General features: G+C 36.8%; 3 protein-coding genes across 4 annotated transcripts in view; all 3 read left to right on the forward strand.

Moving 5' to 3' along the window:
* LOC137620700 (uncharacterized) overlaps positions 1–25000 on the forward strand; it is a 561924-nt gene that overhangs the window by 443168 nt on the left and 93756 nt on the right. The gene's annotated exons all lie outside the window — the stretch shown is intronic.
* Positions 5155–16249, forward strand: LOC137620699 (proteoglycan 4-like). Its single transcript, XM_068351046.1, has 2 exons — positions 5155–5243; positions 14868–16249. The coding sequence occupies exon 2, from the start codon at positions 14878–14880 to the stop codon at positions 15913–15915; it is 1038 nt and encodes a 345-aa protein (XP_068207147.1). The 5' UTR covers positions 5155–5243; positions 14868–14877; the 3' UTR covers positions 15916–16249.
* Positions 5484–25000, forward strand: part of LOC137620698 (uncharacterized) — a 73502-nt gene continuing 53985 nt past the window's right edge. The window contains exon 1 of the mRNA XM_068351045.1: positions 5484–5543. Within this exon, the coding sequence (XP_068207146.1) occupies positions 5499–5543 (45 nt within the window). The 5' untranslated portion in view covers positions 5484–5498. The remainder of the gene's footprint in view (positions 5544–25000) is intronic.

A 25000-nucleotide genomic window follows, 5' to 3' on the forward strand; every position in this document is an offset into this window, starting at 1 on the left:
ATATATATATATATATATATATATATATATATATATATATACATATATATATATATATATATATATGTATACATATACATATATATATATATATATATATATATATATATATATATATATATATATATATATATATATATATATATATATGTGTGTGTGTGTGTATGTGTGTGTGTGTATATGTGTATATATATATATATATATATATATATATATATATATATATATATATATATATATGTTTATATGTATATATATATATATGTATGTATATATATATATATATATATATATATATATATATATATATATATATATATATATATATATATATATATATATATATAAAGTCGACCGCATAATCTTTACTTTCAACATAAATTTCATACTCATGTATGTATGCTTTCTAAAATCAATAGAATTGGGTGACATCCAATAAGAAAAGGTTAACATTCATAAGTCACATAACTATCTACATAGACATCTACTCTATCTGCTATGCCGGTTCGAATATAAGAACAAAAGCTGAATTATGTTTATTTATAGAATATGCTATTGCCTTTCCTTAAACAGCACGCAAAATCTGGGTTACTGTTTTTTATTTTTTATTTTTTATTTTCGCTGACCGTCTCGTTCTCTACATTTACTCGAGATTTTTCCGCAGTAAGATTCCGTGAATAGTTCCCCGTTTTTTTTTTAAACATGACCTTATGTTTTCCCTGGGGTACGATTGTGCAGTGACGGTTTAACTACAACAAAACACATACTTCCCTCGGTGCTCGTCTGGCGTCCGGCGAATTGCCACAGTAAAGGACAATTAAAGTTTGGATTCCATGAAGCAACATTTTCAAAGCGCTTCATTGTAAGGAGGAAATGGCTTTCTTAATTACTCCTTTATTTATCTATTCGTTTATCTATAGTCCTATGTATAAATCTAAATGATTTGCATTCACTTAGAAACGATAGAAACAGAAAATGTCGACTTAACATTATGGGAAAAAAAGGAAGAAGAAATCTCCGTGTATATCAAGTCGGAAAGGAAGACTTTACGCTAAGCCAAAAGTGCCTTAAATTTATAATTTTGTCGGAATGGCCGTGAGCCTCCTTTGTGACACATAATGCTGCCCAATATCAACTAAAGAAACAGGTCTAAATGTTGCAATAAAGGGCGTCTGGGATTCCTTAAAACAGCCGAACGCGATAATATAAAGGGCGAACCAAGGGACAGACTGGGAGGCAGAGGGAAGAGCGAGAGATTAAAGGAATTTGTGAGGGTAATAACCGGATATAAGGCGGGTAATCAACGAGATGGGAATGAGTAGACGCAAAAGAAGCAGGGAGATTGTGGTATTGTTAGAGGAGGAGAAGGAAGAGAAGCAGGAGGAAGATTTGAACGACTAAAGGATGGAAGATAATATGGGAGGATGAGAACCTGGAATAACTCTGGAAGTACGTCATTTCAACAGTGAGAGCCATGCTCAGAGCCGTCACATTTTCCTGTGAACTGCTCTGTTTATAGGAAACGAAACGGTAAAGAAGCCACATATGGGAGCCATGTGTTTTGTGCTAATTTTCCTTTTATTCACGTAATTACTTTTCCTTTAAAAGAGGGTATAGCACTCTACACTTGGAAAATATTCAATACCATAGAAACTTTCGTTTATTTGGGAATTTTCTTAAGCAAGAATCTGGCAATGTAGTTTATAAAACATCATTGTCTGACAGTTTCTCAGTTTTCTGGTGATTTAGACGAACGTTATCATTATTATTATTATTATTATTATTATTATTATTATTATTATTATTATTATTATTATTATTATTATTATTATTATGGAACACTCACTCCCTCCAAAATAAATGGGATTGTTGTTATTGTTGTTGTTGTTATGTTATGGAACACTCACTCCCCCAAAAATAAATGTGATAAAAGGGATAATTACCAATTTTCTGGAAAACAATATTAACCCATGTGATACGTAAATAAGCATATATGAAAATATGCCTTGTCATAAAAATTAACTTCATTGCAGGCTTTCTTATCAATAATAAGGGCTGGCTATAGAGACATATAATTTTCTTATTGTATTTTGACAATTCAACGTCATTTATGAAACAAGAAACGGCTCTTTTCCCTAAGCTTATATCAAACAATTTATATAATATGGCTTAAACGGATGTATTATTATTATTATTATTATTATTATTATTATTATTATTATTATTATTATTATTATTATTATTATTATTATTATTATTATTATTATTACTTGCTAATCTACAACCCTAGTTGGAAAAGCAGGATGCTATAAGCCTAGGGGCTCCAAGAAGAACAACTTTAGCCAGAAATATGACAATACGTAAAAGTGGCGAACTGGCTAGAGTAAGTGAAAGGATAGGCCATAAGGTGGTTCAGTCTTTTGGAGATAATAGATAACAATAGGATAGTGAAAAGGTGTATGATTCTGTAATAGATCTCAAAGAGTTGTTGTTGATGGGCATCATAGTGATTATAGGAATGTGATATCCGGTGTTCCACAGGGTAGTGTTCTTGGCCCATTACTTTTTATACTATATACACATGACATGTGGTTTGGCCTAGAAAACAAGCTTGTTGCATATGCAGATGATGCTACTCTCTTTGCATCAATTCCATCCCCTGAATGTAGATCTAGGGTTGGTGAATCCCTTAATAGAGATTTAGCTAGAATTAGTGCATGGTGCAAATTATGGGGTATGAAGTTGAATCCTAACAAAACTCAAAGTATGATTGTAAGTAGGTCAAGGACGGTGGTTCCTCAACATCCGGATCTCAGTATTGATAATGTTTCTTTAAATATGTATGACTCTTTCAAAATTTTAGGTGTGATTCTCGACAGTAAATTTACTTTTGAGAAACATATAAGGTCTGTGTCTTCTTCAATTTCACAAAAAATAGGCTTATTGAGAAAGTCTTTCAAGATTTTCGGTGATCAATCTATTCTGAAGAAGTGTTTTAATTCTTTCATTCTACCTTGTTTTGAGTATTGTTCTCCTGTCTGGTCTTCAGCTGCTGACTCTCATCTTAATTTGTTGGACAGAAACTTACGGTCTATTAAATTTCTTATTCCTGATCTAGATATTAATCTCTGGCACCGTCGTTCAATTAGTTCATTATGCATGTTGCATAAGATTTTTCACAACTCTGACCATCCTTTACATTCAGATCTCCCTGGACAATTCTATCCTGTTCGTAATACTAGGCAGGCAGTTAATTCTAATAGCCAGGCCTTCTCCATCATGAGGCTCAATACTACGCAGTACTCTAGAAGTTTTATTCCAGCTGTGACCAAGTTGTGGAATGATCTTCCTAATCGGGTGGTTGAATCAGTAGAACTTCAAAAGTTCAAAGTTGGAGCAAATGCTTTTTTGTTGACCAGGCGGACATAGTCTTTTTATAGTTTATTTATGACATATTTGTTTTTGATGTTGTTGATAGTTTATTATATGATATGTCTGTTTTGACGTTGTTTCTTATTTTAGAATGATTTATTGTTAATTTATTCTCTTCATTTATTTATTTCCTTATTTCCTTTCCTCACTGGGCTATTTTTCCCTGTTGGAGCCCCTGGGCTTATAGCATCCTGCTTTTCCAACTAGGGTTGTAGCTTGGATAGTAATAATAATAATAATAATAACTGACATGTTAGAGGCAATACCTGGCTTGGTAGTGGTATTGGTTTAAATCTAATATTCTATAAATTCACTTTAATTCATCAAGTTGAAATATAGAGGTTAACGTGAATGCATGTGTCAGAGTTTTGTGCAAGGTGGCAAATGTTTGCTTATGATGCTTATTATATTTAGTTATGTTGTTTAAGACACCTTTGGTTTATGATCGAGATTTCCTTGTTAATATTACTTAAATAAAGTGATCGTCTGGGGAAATATTTAGCGGTTATTTTGGATATAATTAATTTACGTATATACAAATGTTGATATCTCTCTCTCTCTCTCTCTCTCTCTCTCTCTCTCTCTCTCTCTCTCTCTCTCTCTCTCTCTCTGCCTTTGACAAGCCTCCATGCACTCAATGAGAATCATTGATTAACCGAACTGCCAAACCAATACTTTTATATCCAATAGCATAGTTGTTATAGATTTCAGACCATCAACAACGGTTTGAAGCATGTAAGGAATTAGCAATCAATTAATAAAAATAAGAGTATCACGAAAAAGATACTTAATCCTACATCTATGATATTACAGTTACGTATGGAAGTAAACCAATCAGAACTGCCGTGTATACAAGAACAATATTCTTCAATGCTCATTGGTATTCAATGTTATATATCTAAATTAATACTAAATAATCCGATTTCTTTTAATCACTGCATCAGTCTAGTTGTATGTGATTTAACTGATATGTTATATAGCCACATAGCTTCCGTCTATATTGCAGAATATTCTATGTGGGAACTCAGTCTTTAAATCTGATGTTATTTCTCTCCCCTCTACACACACACACACACACACACACACACACACACATTATATATATATATATATATATATATATATATATATATATATATATGCGTGTGCTTTTCTGTGAGTGTGTAAACTACAGGCACTTAAAAAATTAGTATATCTCTATATAAATAGTTAGTTTTGACTGGATATCCTTGAGATTAAAACATTTTCATATCATTGATTGCATTTGCTTTTTGATAAGATTCATCGTTGCAAAAATAAAACTTCCAAACTAAAATGGCACAAAGAAATTACAAAATATTCCATTGATGTTATCAAAACATATTTTCTTCTCATTTCAACATATGTTTGTTGAGGCATCACATAATTAAGAGAACACTATTTTAGGATTCCCTGTTAGTTGTATTTTTCTCAAACTGATTTTTGAAAAATCAAAATTTTAGAAATGAATATAGCAGATATGATCTTTTGAATGTTTAAATTCCTTCACCACTTGTTTCTCAAAATTTTCAATAGATTTAACAATGACAAATTGTGTTTGTAACTTTATCACCTAAATTATATAATGTAAAAGCGTAGAGTACAATAAAATAAAGCAATGTAATGATTTTGTAACGGCTACCCAAATATTTCTTCATCATCTAAACAAAACTATGGCCAAGGATCTTAGAAGAACTGGGTGTTTGAAAACGCTGGCAGTTCTTCCTTTCTTGCTCGTTAGTGATAGTCTAATAACTACTGGTGATAGAAGGGGGAGGATTCAAACACTTTTTGTAAGTTTAAGTTTCCAGAATTGTCAGCATGATATGTTCTCAACACAAACATATTTATTACGTTAATCGAGTTGTTAGAGAATATAAGGCTCATCAACATTAGATAGTCTTGTTTCTGAAAATCAGGTGTGTGACGATAACTGTGGTAATGATATGGTGAAATTTGCCGACACTCTTTAGTTGCTTTCGATACATGAAGTCAAGGATGATGCATTGGGGTTTCGCGTAAGGATAAAAGCTGTTTGCCGAATTGTAATGCTTATTGATTGCAGTGATATAGCGTACTTTTATCATCATACGGTGCGTTTTGAAAGTATTTCTTGTTATATGGCTAAGTGTAGCATGTATTTATAGGATCTCGAAGTACCTCATCGCATATTTTTTTAGTTTATATGGATGTATTGATATCTAAAACATTGAAAACTATAGTTTCATAAGAGGTGATTATTATGTGACACAATATCATCTCACCAACACAACTTCATTATCGGAGATGATTTAGTGCTGCCCGTTATGGTGTGTTTCCTTAGAGAATAGTGGAGGCAAGTATTTAATTACTTCGTATCTAACGGCAGAATATCACAAAGTACTGTTTTATGCCAAGTTTGTTGACGTTTGGTGATGTGATGGTCGCTTTTTTACGTAAGCTGTTTTCGATCGCATGCACGAGTTTTCCAATTGATCCATGAGGTAAATAAATTATACTTTTATATCTAGCCAGATACACGAACCATGGATTTTTCTAACTGGTTACCTTGTGTTTTATCCATTTTTGTCCATTTTATTGGGGTGAACCACCATTTCATGAATTTTCCTAACAAACCATATAAAAACAATGATTAGGGATCCCAGTGGGAAATCGGGTTAGAAATGCATAAAAATAGAAAAAAATAATAACCAGTTTGAAAAAATGCATGGTTCATGTAACTACCTCGAAACATAGTAAGTATTATAGCTACCTCAAATGTTCTTCGTTCCGCCGTAGGTCGCTTCGCTAGCAAATAAAAATTATCCGATAAAAATGTAATTTTAATTTTAGGCCATATGCATAAAACATATAATTTTCTTACTCGTTATCTCGTATATGCTGACCATGATTATTCGGGCAAACCACCCGTTCATTAGTTTCGCAAACACCACTCTATGTAATAATTATGGGTTTCCCCAGTCGGTAACCCCATAAACTAGTGATTTGAAGCAATAGTAAATGTCAGAACTGCATAATAAACACAGGATAACCAGTTGGAGAAATACATGGTTGGTGCGAGTGGCATGAAATTAAGTTTCAAGAATACCTGCAAATCACATCACGTCCTTCAGATGGGTTGTCTCGCTGCTCCTCAGTGGGTCATTATTTCGGGGGATATTTATGACTTTCACATGAGCATCAATAGCTAAGCACTAAACAGTGTGTCTTAAAAAAATCAACAACCAAAATAAATGAAATTGCACTAAATTTTGAAATAGGTTAAATTCCCGTGGAAAAGTCTTCTTCCAATAGCAGTCATAGTGGAACTGAAGCCAGATAGGGAAAAATGGCTCGTGTAAAACATCCTGGAACTTGATGGATGAATATTTGGAAGCCCTTAATTGGTTAAAAAAGCCAGCTAATGATTACCTCAAACAGTAAATGCCAAAAGTAGCGCATATGCAGTAATCCAAAGGTAAACAATGGACATAAAAAATCAATTGGTGTTAACATTTAAGTCAAAGGAAAATGCCAAAATAGACAGTACCTGTCCATTTCATATAACGAATTCCAGTTTGGTAGAAATTAAAGTATAATATATTAACCCATTATCTCTGCGCTCCAATGTTCTAACTAACAGTACATGGATGTGCTGCGCAAGTCACCATATGGGTCATCATTTCATGATATTCTTAACTATCAGATGAGTAACAATAGCCTCATAGTGAACGTAGGCCTCAGAGTTTTAAACACAATTGGTTTCTGAGATAGAGGAAATTTTTCATTAGATATTTTGAATGAGTGACTTTCCATCAGGGAGACAATCTTGTGACTATAGCAAAGATAGAACTTCAGCGATGAGCTGTTGTAAAGTAACATCCGGGGACTTCACTTAACATGTAAATATCACCCCGTGGTATGGATGTAAGAAGACTACCACCTTACATCCTGCATGTCATAAAGTGAGTAAGAGGACAGCTGCTGCGTTGCAGTCTTTTTAAGCAAAAGGCTAGGCCCTAGACCAACAACTGTGGAAATTGTGTGCTATGCCCATTGCCAATAACTGTGGAAATTGGTGCCTTGCTGTTGGGCTGTTTAGGCAAAGGTTAAGGCCACAACCAATGACTGTGGTTGATGACTGCAAGGGTATGCGATCGTAAAGGTCCTGTGGCAAAGTATTGCCCATGTCTGATGCTATTAGGTCACACCAGGCAACTGATCCCTCAATCTAAGGTAACGGTGAGAAAGAGGATCTTGTGCATGAATACAAGAAACAATAAGGGCCATAAGCAATTGCAAATATTGCAGGTGCAGTAACCCACCAGCAGTCTCCCTAAAGTAAACAATGTACTTAGGAAAATGAAATGGTGTTCACCTATAATTACTTGATATACAGGTTATGCCTCGGCCCCCATTAGTTACACCGAGAAAGTGACAACATAGCCAGCACTCGTCCATTTTTATGGTAAATTTCAATTTTGCTAGAAATTAAAGCGTCTTGTACTAGACCAGCCATGTTTTAAATTTCGAATCTTAGATGGTGATATTTTGTAAGACACCACCTTCCTCCTACGTTCTAATTTATATTCTCATTTGGTAAAATTCTCTAAAACAAAATAGTTCTTCTCTGTATATCACCTGCGCAAATGCATAATTAAAAATAATCGTTATGGCAATTATTCATCTTTTCTAAGTTGTTTGTTGATGTTTTCCCTGTCATGCTGAGTAGCTCTCGTTGTGTTTATATGTTGGTTTTCCCCCCACTTGACTCCTAACCTTTGTGCAGTGTGACAATTTTCCGCTATGTATGCAGTAGCTCCTTTCACCGAGCACAGTGCCCCAAGAACGTGGTACCTCCATTAAATGTACAACTATTAGCAAATAATTTTTGGCAGTTTTCAAAGAATAACTTTTAAGATGACAACCTGTTTACACATGTCTAGTCTTACCCATCCTTACCCTTGTTGATTTTAATTGGTCTCATCTTGACTTGGTTATTCACAATGAAGATATATTTTAATCAACAGTTTTTATTACATTTCATGTCTTCAAAAATACCCATCGCTGTTTAATTCCAAATAAAAAAAATACCCATTTATGTCATGGCTGACATGTGACGGTTGTAAATTTACTGTGAAGTAAAGTTCCTAAGTGTTTTAAGCTTTACAATTTAAATTCTGATTGACATAACTGGCAGTGTCATTGCAAAATTTGTAAGAATAAAAGTAACTATTGATACCAGTCATCTGGGAACCTCAAACTCCGACCAATAAGGTGAGACAATGTGGCATCCCAGGTTAGCTTAATAATAATGAAACAGAATATAGGTTATTATGATACCATAAATCGTAATCGCTTCGGCTGGCATGTGCAGAACATCCATGTACTACTTGCCGGAACTGAGAAGCAATGAATTAATGTTAAATGTTAATTGGCGAGTGAAGTAAGCCACGCCAGAGCAGAGACCATTATTTTTGCATGGATTTTCTTTTTCTTGTTTTGTTGGGTTCTGCTGTTATTATCTTCCACACATTGCAAATTTTCATTTTCCCCACCCACAACCCCAATTCCCACCTGAGAATTGCCATTACTGTTGCGGTGGTAATTGGAAAACCATAGTTTACAGAAGATAATAACAACAGAACACAACAAAATCACAAGAAAACTAAAAAAAAAATCATTGTTCGTACGTGGCATACAAACCATTGTCCTTTAATTAGGGAGACTGATTCAGAGCAAGCTTGAGGCGGCCTTTAAAATTGGTTAACCAGCTGGTGAAGGGTGTCAGTAAGGAGCCACGCCACCATTGCTACTCAAGATAGCTCGCTTTTGATAGAGCTGCCGCAGAGTACGCATGCACTGTACTGCGAATTCCTTGCCCAGCTTTTTATTCTTTTTTATATTTCAGGAAGTAAATGCATTGTTGAAAAGGAAGTTAAGCAAGATATTTCGTACTTACCTGAGGAAGGTTGACATTGCAACCAATTTATTATCAACGGCTGTAGATCCACACTCCCTTTGTGCACCTTGTATGGGGCATGATGTAATCATCTTAGTGCTCAGAGTTCAGGTCATGGCCTCCTGTGCAGGGGCAAGTATATGTCCTGAGAGGGAAGAAGAGAGCTAGGCCTTCGCAATGTCCAAGAAGACTTCAGAGATGTCTTTAACTGCTAAAGTCTCCTCTGGTGACATGACTGATTAAGATTTCCTTGTGCATACCCCCCTGTTTGGTCCTTGGGGGATAGGCAACAGGAGCTTAAAGACCTCAGACCTGCATTGGCAAACTTTTCAATTTTCGGTCATGTACCAAGTACCACTAATATTTGCAGCACTACTTCAGAGGCAGGAAACTCTTTGCCTTTATCCGTGCAGGCCACTAATAAGGAGTTTGACCTAAGGAAGTCTTAAGCTTCCTTAGATCTTAAAGGTGGACAGTCCATGACTTTGTTAGAGAAGCTTGTAGCTGAGGCTACTTATCCACTGGTTCCCAGGGCTAGTGAACCCTGTGATCTTGGTGATGCCAGTGGTGAACGACGTGGTGGTGCCCAGAGTGTCAGGAGCTTCAATGGTCCTCCCACAAAAGCCCAAGGTGACTGTGAAGGCCCGTAGATCGGCTCCTGTGACAGCAACGGAAGGTATTGATCCCAAGGTTGGGCATAAGTTTAAGGCCTGTGTTGCCCCACAACCCGAGCATAACCCTGTGTCAGTCACACTGATCCTTGAGCTTGGCAGTCAAGGGACCATACCTCCTGTTCCCTCTTGGGTCTGCTGGGTCATGGGACCTGAGAGTTTGCATTCCCTCTCCCCCATGCCAGTATGCCCCAGTGTTGCTGCTTCTGTTAAATCACACTTAGTGGTTTGTCCCATAGGGGAATGTCGTCAATGCTGGTTACTTGGACTTGAACTCTTCTGTTTGTGGGACTTGGTGCATGAGCCAGATGGAGGAGGAAGCATATGTGACATGTGACCAGAATTCTCCTCCGGTTGCCATTGTCCTTCCCAGGCCTTTATCAGGCCCCAATTACCTATCGGGTTCTGTCCTTAGGTGGAATTGGCATTTTCATAGGGGAGAGTAGAATCTACAGTATGGAGCATCTTGGAACACGGATCTGGTCCTGTGCCTACAAGATAGACTACACCAAGTCGGAGATTTCCTTTGTGAAAGGCTTTTCTCTCGTCTGTGAATCCAATGACAGGAGGAAGGCAACCTTAGCACTTCATTTGAAGAGAATATTGGTCATTGATCGGTACTTCGGTGACCCTCAAGGCTTGAGGCTATCCTTGGAGTGTTCATGGTCGAATCTGGTTGACTTGGCCGTTCCTAGTTGACAATCAGATCTGCTGATCTGAGCTCGCTTGAGTCCAGTTGGGAAAATAAAATCCTGCCCCTTCCACTCTCCAGACATTTTTCCTTTCTTTAAGACTGCAGATTTCTTAGCTCCTAGGCTGTCTGTTGTTTTCTGTAAGTTGGCAAGAATAGGTTCTCTTAGCACTTGCTGGAGAATCGATGAGGTTACTTAATTAAGTAAATGTGTTTGTAGTAGCTCTAGCCTTGCTGATTATTGCCCAGCTTTCATAAAATCCATGTTATCTAAAGTTTTTGAGCATATTTTGGCAAAATCTCTAAATAAGAATGCTGAAGGTAATTAACTGCTCCCTTGTTTTCAATTTGGCTTTTTCATATGTCCTGGAACTTGTGATGTCTTTCTTACAATCTGCAATGCTGTACAAATATCCCTTGATTAGGGTCAGGCAGTTTGTATGATTGGCCTTGATTTCATTGCTGCCTTTGACTGTGCGAATCATTAGGCACTTAGTTGAACTTTTAAGTACTAACTTTTAAAGTTGTTTCTGATGGGCACTATAGTGAGTATAGGAGTGTAATATCTGGTATTCCTCAGGGTAGTGTTCTTGGTCCATTACTCTTCCCACTATATACACATGACATATGGTTTGGTCTAGAGAACAAGCTTGTTGCATATGCTGATGATGCTACTCTTTCTGTATCAATTCCATCTCCTTAATGTAGATCTAAGGTTGCTTGATCCTTTGATAGAGGTCTAGCTAAATTTAGTACGCTGTGCAAATTACTGGACATGGAGTAGAACTCCAACTAAACTCAAATTGTAATTGCAAGTAGGTCGAGAACAGTGGCTCCTCAACACCTAGATCTCTACATGTTAATGTTTCTTTAACTCTACAAGACTTGTTTAAAATTTTATGTGTGATTCTTGATAGCAAATGTAGTTTTGAGAAACACTTTCGGCTTGTTTCTTCGACCATAACCAAAACTGGCTTTTTGACATTTACAAGATTTTAAGTGATCAATCTATTCTGAAGGTTTTTAATTCTTTCATTTTACCCTGTTTGGAGGAATCTCATCTTAATTGGTTGGACAAGAACTTAGTCAATTAAATGTATAATTATTGATCTAAATGTTAATCTCGGGTCATCATTGTTCAGTTAGTTCTTTGTGCATGTTGCATAAGATTTTTCATGACTCAAATCATCCTTTGCATGCAGATCTTCCATGACTGTACCATCCTATACGTAGTACTAGGTATGCTGTTATTTGCAACAGTAGTACCTTCTCCATCATAAGGCTCAATACGACACAGTATTCTAGAAGTTTCATTCCAGCTGTGACCAGATTGTGGAATGGGCTTCCTAATTGGGCAGTTGAATCGGTGGAAGTTCAGATTAAACTTACAGCGAATGCTTGTTGAACAGGCTGACATAAGTTTATAGTTTGTGTATGACACATTGTTATTAATCTTAAGATATTTTGTATTCATTATTCATTACTTCTAGTGTTTTATGTATTTCCTTATTTCCTGTCCTCACTATGCTATTTTTTCCTGTTGGAGCCCTTGGGCTTGTTCATCGCTTTTTTCCAGATATGGTTATAGCTTAGCTAATAAAAATTCCGAAGTAATTCCGAAGAAAGGAAGAGATACTTTGTGCTTGGGGCATTCTTCAGCTATAGTATAAGTAACCCCTTCCCAAGTGAAGGCAATAAGTATCTGCCTCCTCGATGTTTGTTCCCCTTTTATTAACCAACGATGATGCTAGCAGGGAATTGAACCTGAGGAAGCTGTAACCATCCATTGGCATCTATGGTGATCCATCAACATCAATATTGTTGAAAGGGTTAACCAACTCTAGAACCTCCAGTACTAATTGCTGCTGTCTGTGCCCTTCTCTGCTCCACATGTGGAGTCGACACCAGACTTACGACCACCGACGAGTCCTCGACTGCTATTGAAAAAGGTCCCTAATCCTTTATCATGTTTATTTGGCTTTTAGATGTAATCGCTTTGTCCTACTTTACCTTAGTTCCTTCTTCTTTTCTTTCTCTCTTCCACCTTGCTGTCCAACCTCTTAATTTTCACTTCATAGTGTAACTGTAGGAGTTTCCCACCACTTGCACTTTGGTGTCGAATGACCATACAGGCCCCTGCACTGTGCTGAATAGCCTTCATATAAAAATCAATGGTTATTTAGAAATGAGACCGCTAGCTAAGATAGATGTATGATGATCAAAGTATAAACTTTTGCAATGTATAACTAACAAATGTCGTTGCCATTCATCCACACTAAATGAGAAGGCAGGGGGAACTTTAGTCAGAATGTATTACTTAAAAAGGTGTCTTGGATATTGTATAGGTTCATTAAAGGACTGTTAGTAATTGTGATACGTTTGGTATAACATCATTGGAGGCTTTAGTCTGTTCAGACTAATACCATGGCTGTAACCACTTATGTGGGGGTTTGGCAGGAGCAGCCTATATATTGAATTTGAAATGCATCGGTTACAAGATTCTACAAACTATTAACTGCAGCTGTGTTAGAATGGTCGTATTGAAATCTCTATTTTTAATTGAAATTTCTTTCTACTCTTACCTGCACTTGTTAAATTGATGTCGTAGATCACCCTCAGAAGGATAATGTTATTCCTTAATATCCATTTGCCATAGCAGTACATGACCTGTATCATAAGTTTCTAAGCCGAATAGAGAATCTTGCTCATCTGGTGGAAAATAAGCTATATCCCAGGTAATCATAATTTCACACCAAATTAGATTATATCTTTAATATGTAATTTTTCAAGCCTGCTATCGAGCATTGCTGATATAATTATGCTAGCAACATCACTAGAATTTTCTGCCTTCTTGCAAACTATTTTTTTCTGGGGGAAATAGTTAATGATATGTATCTTCTAAATTTCTTAGGTTTAGTTTCCTGATTAACTTGATGAATAGACGTATGCTCAATTATTTTTAAATGTTTTATATTCTTTTTGTTCCGCTTACATTCCTCAATATTCCTACGTGAAAAAGGGGGTACAATATTTTAATTTAATGTTTTCTTCTTTTTTTTATCAAAGTAGTTGAATTAGGCATTATTTATACTTGATCCTTTTAAATTTCTTTGGGTATCTGTTCCGTGAGATGCAAGTATGCCCGTCAAAAGGGAGTTTTATCACGTATTAGTTGAGCTTTTTGTCAGTCCAAAATTTGTTTTGGATTGGAAGAACAATAGGTAACAGTGTGTTACTGTAATCCAAAGTAGTTTAGTTCTCTTAGATTCCCCGGCATTGCTAAGGCGCAATGGCTAAACTGAATTAGGTAAGGTAAGGTATGCATATCAGTCTTTATCAGGGTGGGAGTATACTGTAAAATTAATATTTTTTTCTTTTTATACGAAAGTTTTCATGTTTTTTTGAATTTTGTCATCTCACCGTCTCTTAAACTATATAAGTTATCATCTAATCATGTTAATAATTTTCTTTCCTTTTTCTATCTATTAGAGACTAGAATCCTTTTCCTAACATATCTTTGTTATTGTATATAAACATCCAAATCTATTAATTACCTATCAAAACAGTTAATTCTTAGATTAGTTTGATGGTGCTTATCCAGAAGGTAACAGAACTCTTTAATTTTTATTCCCCTAATATTTTAGTTGCAAATTTGCATCAAATCAATGGGCAACAGTTAGTCAATTTTATGAGGAAACTGATGCTTTTCATGCACCTACAGTAGTGAAAGCATACTAAATCTAGATACATAGTAATAAAGGTTTTTCAGTGTTATTCAAGAGATTAATGTATAACTTCACTACACTTAGTGTTTATAAAATCTAGTTAACGAAATGCTTCTCTACACAACTTTTTAAGAGCAACCCAATGACTGAAAATATCTTAGGCTATTATTGTTTTTTTATTGTTTCATGAGGTTAACATCTTCAGCGAATATAGGAGGGAGAAGACTTTTTAGGAAAATCATTAGATGCTTGGTTTTTGTTTTGGAAATTTATCGTGAATGTGGAAATTATATTGTTATATTGCTAAAGGAAAATCTTTCAATTTTTTTTTTAGTTTATAAAAAAGAATGATATTTTAGTTCCTTGATAAATAAGAATAATTTTCGTAGATTCTTCACAATGGCTGGGAATGATGAAGAAAGTTCTTTTGGTAACATAATAGCAACAGGAGCTGGCAATATAAGTGAAAGTCAGTTTGCATCTGATGAGTACAGTCAGTCAACTGATACAACTTACTCAGAATCTCCAGTTTCTGACCAGCCAGGATCTACAGGGTTTGAGCACCCAGAACCCACAGGGCATGAGCACCCAAGACCTATAGGGCATGCACGTTCAGAGCATGAGCCCCAAGGACCTTCATGGCATCAGCTCTGGAAACCTTCAGGAACAAGCCCCCAGGAACTTCAGAGCACGAACCCACGGGACCTAGGATGCACGCACCTCAGGAATCTTTGGGGCATGAGCTCCCGGGACTTACATCGCACGAGCCCCCAGGACCTACGCCGCACGAGCCCCCGGGACCTACATCGCACGAGCCCCCGGGACCTACGCCGCACGAACCCCCGGGACCTACACCGCACGAGCCCCCGGGACCTGCGTCGCACGAGCCCCCGGGACCTGCGTCGCACGAGCCCCCGGGACCTGCGTCGCACGAGCCCCCAGGACCTACGTCGCACGAGCCCCCGGGACCTGCATTGCACGAGCCCCCGGGACCTGTGTCGCACGAACCCCCGGGACCTACGTATCACGAGCCCCCGGGAACTACGTTGCACGAGCCCCCGGGACCTACGTCACACAAGCCCCCGGGACCTACGTCGCACGAGCCTCCGGGACCTGCATTGCACGAGCCCCCGGGACCTGCGTCGCACGAGCCCCCGGGAACTACGTCGCACGAGCCCCCGGGAACTACGTCGCACGAGCCCCCGGGACCTACGTCGCACGAGTCCCCGGGACCTACGTCGCACGAGTCCCCGTGACCTACGTCGCACGAGCCCCCTGGACCTGCGTCGCACGAGCCCCCGGGACCTACGTCGCACGAGCCCCCTAGACTTGCGTCGCACGAGCCCCCTAGACTTGCGTCGCACGAGCCCCCGTGACCTACGTCACATGAGCCCCGGGACCTACGTCGCACAAGTCCCCGTGACCTACGTCGCATGAGCCACCCCTGAACCATGTCCCACGTGCTCCCGGAACCTACGTCACACAATCCACCCGAAACTTCGTTGCACATGTCTTCGTGACCTACGGCACATGAGCCTCCAGGACCTTCAGGGCACGAGACTCCAGGACCTACGGCGCACAAGCCCCTGGACTTACGTCACACGAGGCCCTGGGACCTACAGCGCACGAGGCCCTGGGACCTACAGCGCACGAGCCCCCGGGACCTACAGCGCACGAGCCCCCAGGACCTACGTCCCTCGATCCCCCGTGACCTATGGTCCACGATCCCCCGTGACCTATGGCACACGAGCCCCCGGGACCCACAGCGCACGAGCCCCTAGGACCTACGGTAAACAAGCCCCCCGTGACCTACGTGCCACGAGCCCCCGTGACCTATGGTGCACAAGCCCCTGTGACCTATGGTGCACGAGCCCCCGTGACCTATGGTGCACGAGCCCCCGTGACCTATGGTGCACGAGCCCCCGGGACCTATGGTGCGCGAGCCCCGGGACCTACGGCGCATGAGCCCCGGGACCTACAGCGCACGAGTTCTAGGACCTACGGCTCACGAGCCCCTGGGACCTACGGCTCACGAGCCCCTGGGACTTACGGTGCACGAGCCACGGGACCTACGCCACACGAGCCCCCGGGACCTACGGCGCACGACCCACCGGGACCTACGGCGCACGACCCACTGGGAACTACGGCACATGAGCCACGTTGACTTACAGTGCACGACCCACCGGGACCTATAGCGTACGAGACACCGGGACCTACATCGCACATGCCCCCGGGACCTATGGCACACCAGCCACCGGTACCTAAGGCGCACCAGCCACCGGGACCTGTGGCGCACGAGCCCCCGGTATCTTTGGGACACTAGCCCCCAGGATCTTGGGGGCACTAGCCCCCGGGACCTCAGTAACTTTCGGGGCACAGGCCTCTTTGAGGTACAAGACTTAACTGTAAGTTTGGAAAATGGAATTCAGAGGGCCACATAAGCTGAATATAAACTACAATTCATTTGTGCCACTATAATCTTCTCATACTTCTAGCGTAATACAGGTCAGTTAATGTTCGATTTTATGCTTTTGTTCTCGTAATTTGAGATATTTTTCGATTTTTCGTAATGATTAGTTTATAGTATTGTAATTCTTTTTTTTTTCAACTCATAATTTACACCAATGAATCATAATGTAATGCTCTAAAAGCATTGTAAAGTAGAACCAAAATAACCTAAAAAGTTAATACTCTTTTTTGCTATTATCATAGCTCTTTAGTTCTTGACATGAATTATATTGTTAGAGAGGATTACTAGAACGATCTTCAACTTTATAAAGAACATTTAGCCTACCAAAGTCCTGCTGGCTCCTTTGACATGCATATCATACTAGACTTTAGAAATGACTATTAACTTTGTAAATGTTATCTCCTGATACGAATTTACAAACAATGTTTGTGTAGTTTCTATGGCTGGCATAGCATTTATCATAGTCTCCTGTGCTGAATGAAAAAATTCTAGTATCTTGACTAAATGTAATTCTGCCATGGGCAAAGGATTAGATTATTTAGCAAATCTGATTATGTTAATAGGGTGGCCTTCCCCAAATTTAGCTATGTTGATTTTTCTTTTTCTTTATCAACAGTATGCTGAAAACAGGGATTCTTTATGGGCTGGATTGGCTGCTAACTTGTCTCAAGTCAGTAGTTTGAATTTTTAAAGATTTTCCAAAATTCTATCCCAAAGTCCTATGGAAATGTATTTTTGTTTCACTCGTTTGAGAAAAGGAAGCCTCCTTTATATACTGTTCATTGTCTAAATTGAAAACCATAAACAACTAAGCCTGTTTCCGGAGAATTTGTCATGGAAGTCAATCAGGCAGGGGTCTTCTATGATTCCCCTTTGTGGGTATGATTAAAAATGTTTCCTTGTTGAAAATATGAGAGTTACTGTAGTAACATTATTTTAATCAAAAAGTAATATTTTTTCGGCCTGTGTGAGCTTATATTCGAGACGAAGCTTAAGCTAAATTTTCATATTCTACAGAAAATTTTATTTAAATTTGGTAATGGAACTCCCTGAAAATTTATACTTTCTCAAAGGTATAAATCTGAAGTTTACGGTCTTTGTAATAAACAGTACATGAATTAACACTACATCAGTTACCCAGTCTTAATATCTAAATCTGCATAAGCTTTGTTGATATTATTAAATATTTCCTAGTTTTATCTTCCACTTGCTTATGTTTAAGGAATAAACATTCTCTACTTAGACCCTTTTAAGACTTAAAATAAGTGAATTGCTTTAGGCAAAGAATATAATCCATTAATTCTTGTACAAATTTAATAATTTTAGCTCTGTGACCAGGAGTTAGTTTGGTCTTCTTAATATTGCTTATTTTTTTTTATAAAAACAAATAATTTTGAAAAAAAAAAATTATTCCCAGCAAGATCACATTTTTTTTTTTACATTAATATTCTGTGAAGTGCCATTTCATAAAGATAGAATAGAAGTCTTCCTTTTTGAATTCTGAAATGTGTCCTACGGGCCAACCAAGGGAAAGGCCCGTGCCAACAACAAGTGTTGGCTTTAATACCCCAACAACAACAACTGAAATGTGTTGTCAAAAAAAAAAAAAAAAAAAAAAAAAAACATCGTGGGTTGTATTTATTTACCCAGTCGTATCCAAACTTATGAAGTACAGTAAGAGATGTAATTTGTGAGCTACCTCTATTAAAGTTGTAAATGGTTTCTATTTTTTAAGTCATTGGGATCATCATCCGGTTATGTTTCTCCAAGAAGGAAAAATGCCCAGATTCGTAAGTAAATTAACATTTAGGCAAACCTTTTATGAGAATCTTGAAGCCTGGGATATCGTATTCTCCGATAAAATCCTTTTTTTTTTTTTTTTTAATCCAGGTATTAGTAATGCCTATGACATCGGCCTCTACAACTATTACCTCATGTAAGTCGGCACTAACTAAACCAAATGATTATGCTTTTTATATTGAACTCAATAGCGAGATTTCAATAAGATCCCGAAGACTTGTGCTAAACTGAAACCTAATGCTTCTCCAAAGGCTATTCCATAGTCGTTGGATAATTTACGACTATTCACATTTGCAACATTTCTCCAATAATGTTAAGAAAACTAATTAATTTTGTAATTACCATATAATTGGAGATATGAATAACGAATATCTATTGAACTCCCCATATCTTGACGCAATCAGTAAATTTTGTATTTTGTTTCTAACTTACAGAAGGGCCCTAAAGAGCCTGTTGCCTGTACAGAAATCGAACCAACTTAGTGAAGTACCTTGTTTATAGATATGCAAAAACTGGGTTAAGTGCTGATTCCCAGCGAATCTTCATTCATTTCTAGCTGATGGTCTTAGTGACTATTTCCAACCAATTAAACATTTGTACCATACAGCTCGCTTTGACAAGTTTTTCCTAATTCAAATAGATCGGCACTTTTTATTAGAAAATTTGAATCTAGTAGCAGGCGAACGAAATATAAGAGAATTTTATTTGAGAACACGTAATAAAGAGGGGGCCCGAGTACAATAAATCTGGTAAGTGCAGTCAAGTTATTAAATGAAGTTCATGACTCTGGTGAAACTCTGCCTCGAACATAAGGAAATTCTTTTTAATTGATGCATGTCAATCCACTAATAATTGTACGATTCGCTCTTTAATTACAGATTAAAAGTAAGGTCTTTTTTTTTTTTTTTTTTTTTCAAAACTGAAACATTCAACGAACTAAAGCAGTTTGTAGAAACTAATGGAACCCCCTTCAAGAAATGTCTATCAATTAAACTCTGAGGTCATTCATTCTTTTGAAGTAGAGATGACTTTAAAGCATATGTGCTGTAACCCAAGTTTTACTTTTTATATGAATAAGTTCGAGGTAAAGATTACTAAGGCTGTTGCATGGGTTACCCTCTAATTGAAGTTTGATACAATTTCCAATCCTTATGTCTTGTTTTTTTTTAATGTTAGGTAGTAGGTTTAAACCTTTAAGCCATCTATAATCATTCTATATCAACATCTGTAAATGGAAGACCTGAAGCAGATTACAGGCTACATTGATCTGGGAATCTTTCTTCTATGAAATGTATAGTATACAGGTTGATATAATTACATTGATGTTAATCTTAATTGAAGCACAATCTTAGGTGAAGCAAACTCAACATTTATTCCACATATTTAATAAATCCTTTTAGATTGTTCAGTAAAACCATACTAAATTATTACATTTTTTAACCATTGTCCGGTTATATTTGCAACATCAATAGGAATTAATGAAACTTCTGTTTATGGCACATTTTAGTAGTTTAGTAAATTGAAAAAGAAACTTAGAAGATAACTTCCTGATGTCGTTCAAAATTTTTAAAAGATAGTTAGAAATATCTTGCTGATTTTAAAGACCAGTTGATGGCTTGTACACAGTTGAACCAAGGGTTTGGTTGGATTTATTTAGAAATTGGTTGAAGAAATGTGTAAACCGATGGTGTACACTATTTTGGTTATTCAGCACTAATAGGTAACTTTCAATAAGATGATAGCATATATTAGTGGAAGAATGCCATGCTTCATAGTATCTGATTTTGCATAATCTACTATGGATAATGTGGGGATAAGTTTAATATCCCATTTGCCTTAGCTTACAATAGTTGCTCTGTGTATCATGAGTATAAGAAAAAGGAACTATGCATAAGTGTTGAGAGATATATCTTCTGTTTAGATTATGCAAACTCCTAAGGCCATGCTTTAAATTAAATATTCAGTTATAGACCAATATAAAAAAAGTTTGCAATAAATAAAAATGCATCAAGTGAAATGTTTACAAAATTAATTCCCCCTATCCTCCAATATAAAAAGTATATATATTTTCAATATTTTGATATAAAATTAATGTAAAGAACTTTTAAGAATTGTCAAAAGTAAAACGGTAAAAGAAATAAATAAATAAAGAAAAAAAAAATCTTAAGGGGGTGGTTTCTTGGACCCTGTCTGGGGATAGTCCTGGGAGTGCACTCCAAGTGATGCTTTAGCATTACTTGATCGGGATTTTCAGTTTTTCTGACCCCTACCCAAGTGCTGTCAGTGCATAAAACGTTATACACTGTAGGTGTTACTAAATGGTTTTTAAAACTTCCCATTGATTCCAAGCTACACTACTTTCTTCGGCCTTCATTCCAGCTCCATTCCAACTACTTTTTCCATCCTGCTTTCCAACCCCATTAAACTTTTACTTATAGTGCAACTTTTGGTATTGACCAGTTATACAGGGGTCTGAGTGGCCTCGTAAGCTTCAGTTAAAGGTCACTTAGCACAAATTCCTAAATCCAATACATACAGCAACGGTTGCTGTGCTTTACTAGTCTTTTAAAAAAATTCTTTGGCACAAAACTTCAAATGCTTTTTATAGTTGTACTATACACACATTCTTGCTTCATCTGTTCCTTCTTGCAGCCGACCCACCACATATATTTTACTTTATAGTGCAACTGATGAATATTCCCCCAGTTACACTCGGGGAGCTGAATGGCCTCCCAGGATCTAGAATCGGTCTATATAACCCAAATAAGTAAATCAAATTCAATATAAATATACATTAGGTTGTGTATTTACACACACATACATGTATGTATGTATATATAATCCCATACATATAATATTTTGATTAAGAATGAAGAAATATGGGTGTCAAATGTAAACGAATAGATCAAGGAATAAGGGTAGCAAATCACGATGATTTAATGGAATATACTTAAGTGTCAGGGTGAATAGTGCAGCCCTAATAATTGGTTTACTTAGTGCAAGAAAGATAAGAATACGGTTTACAATGCTTGGAAGTGCTAGAATATGACATGAAACTATTCGAAGGATTTAGGAAAGGAGAATCTAAAATTAATATGAAACTGCATAGTAGAGTTTTTTTTTATAAACCTATCCCTGTAGAGAAAAATCTAAATCATTAACTTTTATGGAGCCCTTTTGATGTAAATCATCGGAAGTCCTATAATTAACTATGGTGATTATAGGAAATGAGAGAGAGAAAAAAAAAACGTAGATGTATCTAAAAGAGGTAGGAATATGACCTGAAGTTGTAATATTGGTATGTTGGACATTCCAATGTTGTTTTACTTATATAAGCCTATGATGCAAGTATGATCTAGTAACTTATCACCCATAGGCAAAATAGAGGCAGAAAGAGTGAATGCTACTTTTTGTCAAAATTTTGTGTTACAATAACAGTTAATAGAAATAATTAAATCGATATCATGTATTTACGTAAAAGTTCATCTACATTGTATACGTGTCAAATTAGTAAAATTGGACAGTATATGAATGAAAAAAAGAAAACTTAACCAGGTCGTTTATGTCTGCGGATTTTGTAGTCACAAAATGTTTAAAAATAAGAAATAAAAATCATATGCGAATTTATCGTGTCTTTCTTTATATAAAAATAGAATGTTACCAATTTAAGATATTCCACGTAAGGTCTACAGTATGACGTTTACTTCCACCATAGCGCAAACGAAAGAATCTAGCGCATACCGCTAATTCTAGGTTATAGGAAATTTCCGTTTTAAATTTAGCATATTCCATCCAAATATATTTCAAGAAAATTATCTTTATAACATAAAAATGCTAAAATGCTTCGAAGTCAATTCTACTGTTAGCCTGTGCATTTTCGATTGTAGATGTAGGATGCCTGAAAACTCTAAATCAATCAATCGATTGTAGATTTAAATTTTATTTTTGCAGCTAGCTTTTAGCCCAGGAAGATTAATCGAATTAATTTCAATAACAAGACCAATAACCTACACATATATTCTGGTACGAAATGCAGAAACGCAGAAATAAATACCCCTCTAGAGCATTCTAATATTTCAGAACTGCCAATGAAAGTTCTCACTTTTTCTCTCCCGTTCATTCCAATGTCAACATGACAAAAGCTAAATTAGAAACGAAAGTGAGTAATAATGTAACTTCTATCCCACTTCCAATAAAGTACAGTTTAATATTTCGAAAAGTGTTATAGAAATTATGAAGTCTTAAGTAAAATTAGACTTACTTACCTTTTACTTTGAGCAGTGTAGGCCGCGTTAATTGCCAAATCCACGATACTGTAGGAATTCATACACAAAAAAAGTCAAACTTCTTAAAAATCTCTATATCTTCAGCCCTTCTAATGTCAAGTGAGATCTTGTTAAACAGTCCTGTTCATATTGACATGCCATATATGATTCAAGTAAAAGCACTTTACAAGTTTATCGTAGTAACTGATAAAGGCGCCTTCAATATTGATTTTCGCTACTTTTTGTCTTGATAGCCAGTGTTAACAGACAATCAAAGGGTATTCTAATGATTTTAAAATTTCAGGTTCTATTTCCTAATTTTATATGAAAAATAGACTCCTACTGAGGCTTTCAAGACTAAATGGCCGCCTTTTTCTCCAGAATGTAGTGTATATCGCAATTAAGAATATTTATGATGAATAATTCTAATTTTAAAATTTCCGGTTCTGGTCGCTTATTTCATATAGTTGAATGGTTATTGCATGGGTGACAGTTTTTTTCTTGAAAAGTACGTTTATTCTTTTTTCTACACAAATCAAATAAACACAGAGCTTTAATTGTCTCATTTAATGGATGCAGCTATTATGAAGTTTGCTACAAGAGGAAAGGGATGGCTACTTTTCTGGCACCTTTGAAAAAAAATCTAGCGCAACTATGTTTTCGCTAGAACAGAAGTAAATTGGGTTGGTAACACATTTCAGTAAGTGCATTACTCATTAGCAGCTGACTCGTGCCAGTGGCTACACCACTTGTGTTTATCACGTCTTCAAATCTACAGTTTTTAAAAGGAAAAAAACTGGTACGTTTTGCAACAAGTGTACTTACTTTTACTTTTAGGGGTTTATTTCTCGCCCTCCATCAGACACTAAGAGTCTGTTCTGGCTGGCCTTGATGTGTGAAAATAATTTCTTTCCAGTTTATATTTTGCTCTGTATCTTTTCAATTATTCGCTAGCATTTGTGTTCAGGCTTAATAGTTTTCAGATCACTATTATAACTCTTTCCAAACAGATAAGTCTTCAGGTTTTTCTTAAAAGCTGCCATTAAGTAAATTCGGTTATCATAACTCATTATTGCATATAAATGAGACTGAAGTCGTTATTTAAGATTATTACCATTTTTTCAAAGTGTTTCCTTCAAGATTTTGCAATGGTCAGTCTTTTGAGTAAGCAATGATGACCTTATGTCATGGACATGAATTTTATTATTTTTTGAAAACAAGATAAGTATTTTCCTTTTTATATATCAATGAAGAAAAATTTTCTGTCATGAGTTCTAGTTTCCTTTGATAATGAAATGAAATATAAAAGCCAAGGTTGGAATTCAAAATTAGAGCACAGCAAATAAAGATGATCGGTAACAACAGCGCGACCATAAAAAAATATGCAAGAAAAGTTGTACCGTATATACTGTATAACCTATTAATTCCTACAGATAAGACTTTTTGATCCTTTTTATTTACACAATAATGTCCTCTGCAATCAATTTTATATAGAGCAACTTTTCCCAGAAACGCTACGTTGTCAAGTTATAAAATAATCTACTCATTCTTCCCCCAAGAAAGGAACCCAGAACGAGTATGCAAGGGTATGGGATGGGAGAAACAAGGGGTAACACCCCCACCCAGTAAGTAGGGTCAGGTCATGTACATGTTAAATCTACAGTTTAGACCAGTATAGGATTTGGGACAATGTAATATTTTCTAGATAATGTGTTTCAAACAAATCTGACCATTCAATTTCTGTCAGGAATAAGTAGTTCTAGCGATAGAAGGCCCCCTTCGAGAACAACAAAAATGAGAGTCCACAATTGGTAATCGGGTTTATTGCGTGTGACCAAACATGAAATTAGTAAAATAAAAGAATGCTGTATAACCTAATTGTACTCACCTAACACAATTAGAACGCGGTTGTCTGTAAATATTAACACCAACACTTATCGCATACACAACGCAACATGAATTCATATTCTTTCAGTGCTCTTTTTAT

This window comes from Palaemon carinicauda, chromosome 27 (genome assembly GCF_036898095.1).
Source record: "Palaemon carinicauda isolate YSFRI2023 chromosome 27, ASM3689809v2, whole genome shotgun sequence".
NCBI lineage: Eukaryota > Metazoa > Arthropoda > Malacostraca > Decapoda > Palaemonidae > Palaemon > Palaemon carinicauda.

Coding starts and splice junctions, on each gene's coding strand:
- LOC137620699 (XM_068351046.1), top strand. CDS start 14,878: ATGGCTGGGAATGATGAAGAAAGTTCTTTTGGTAACATAATAGCAACA.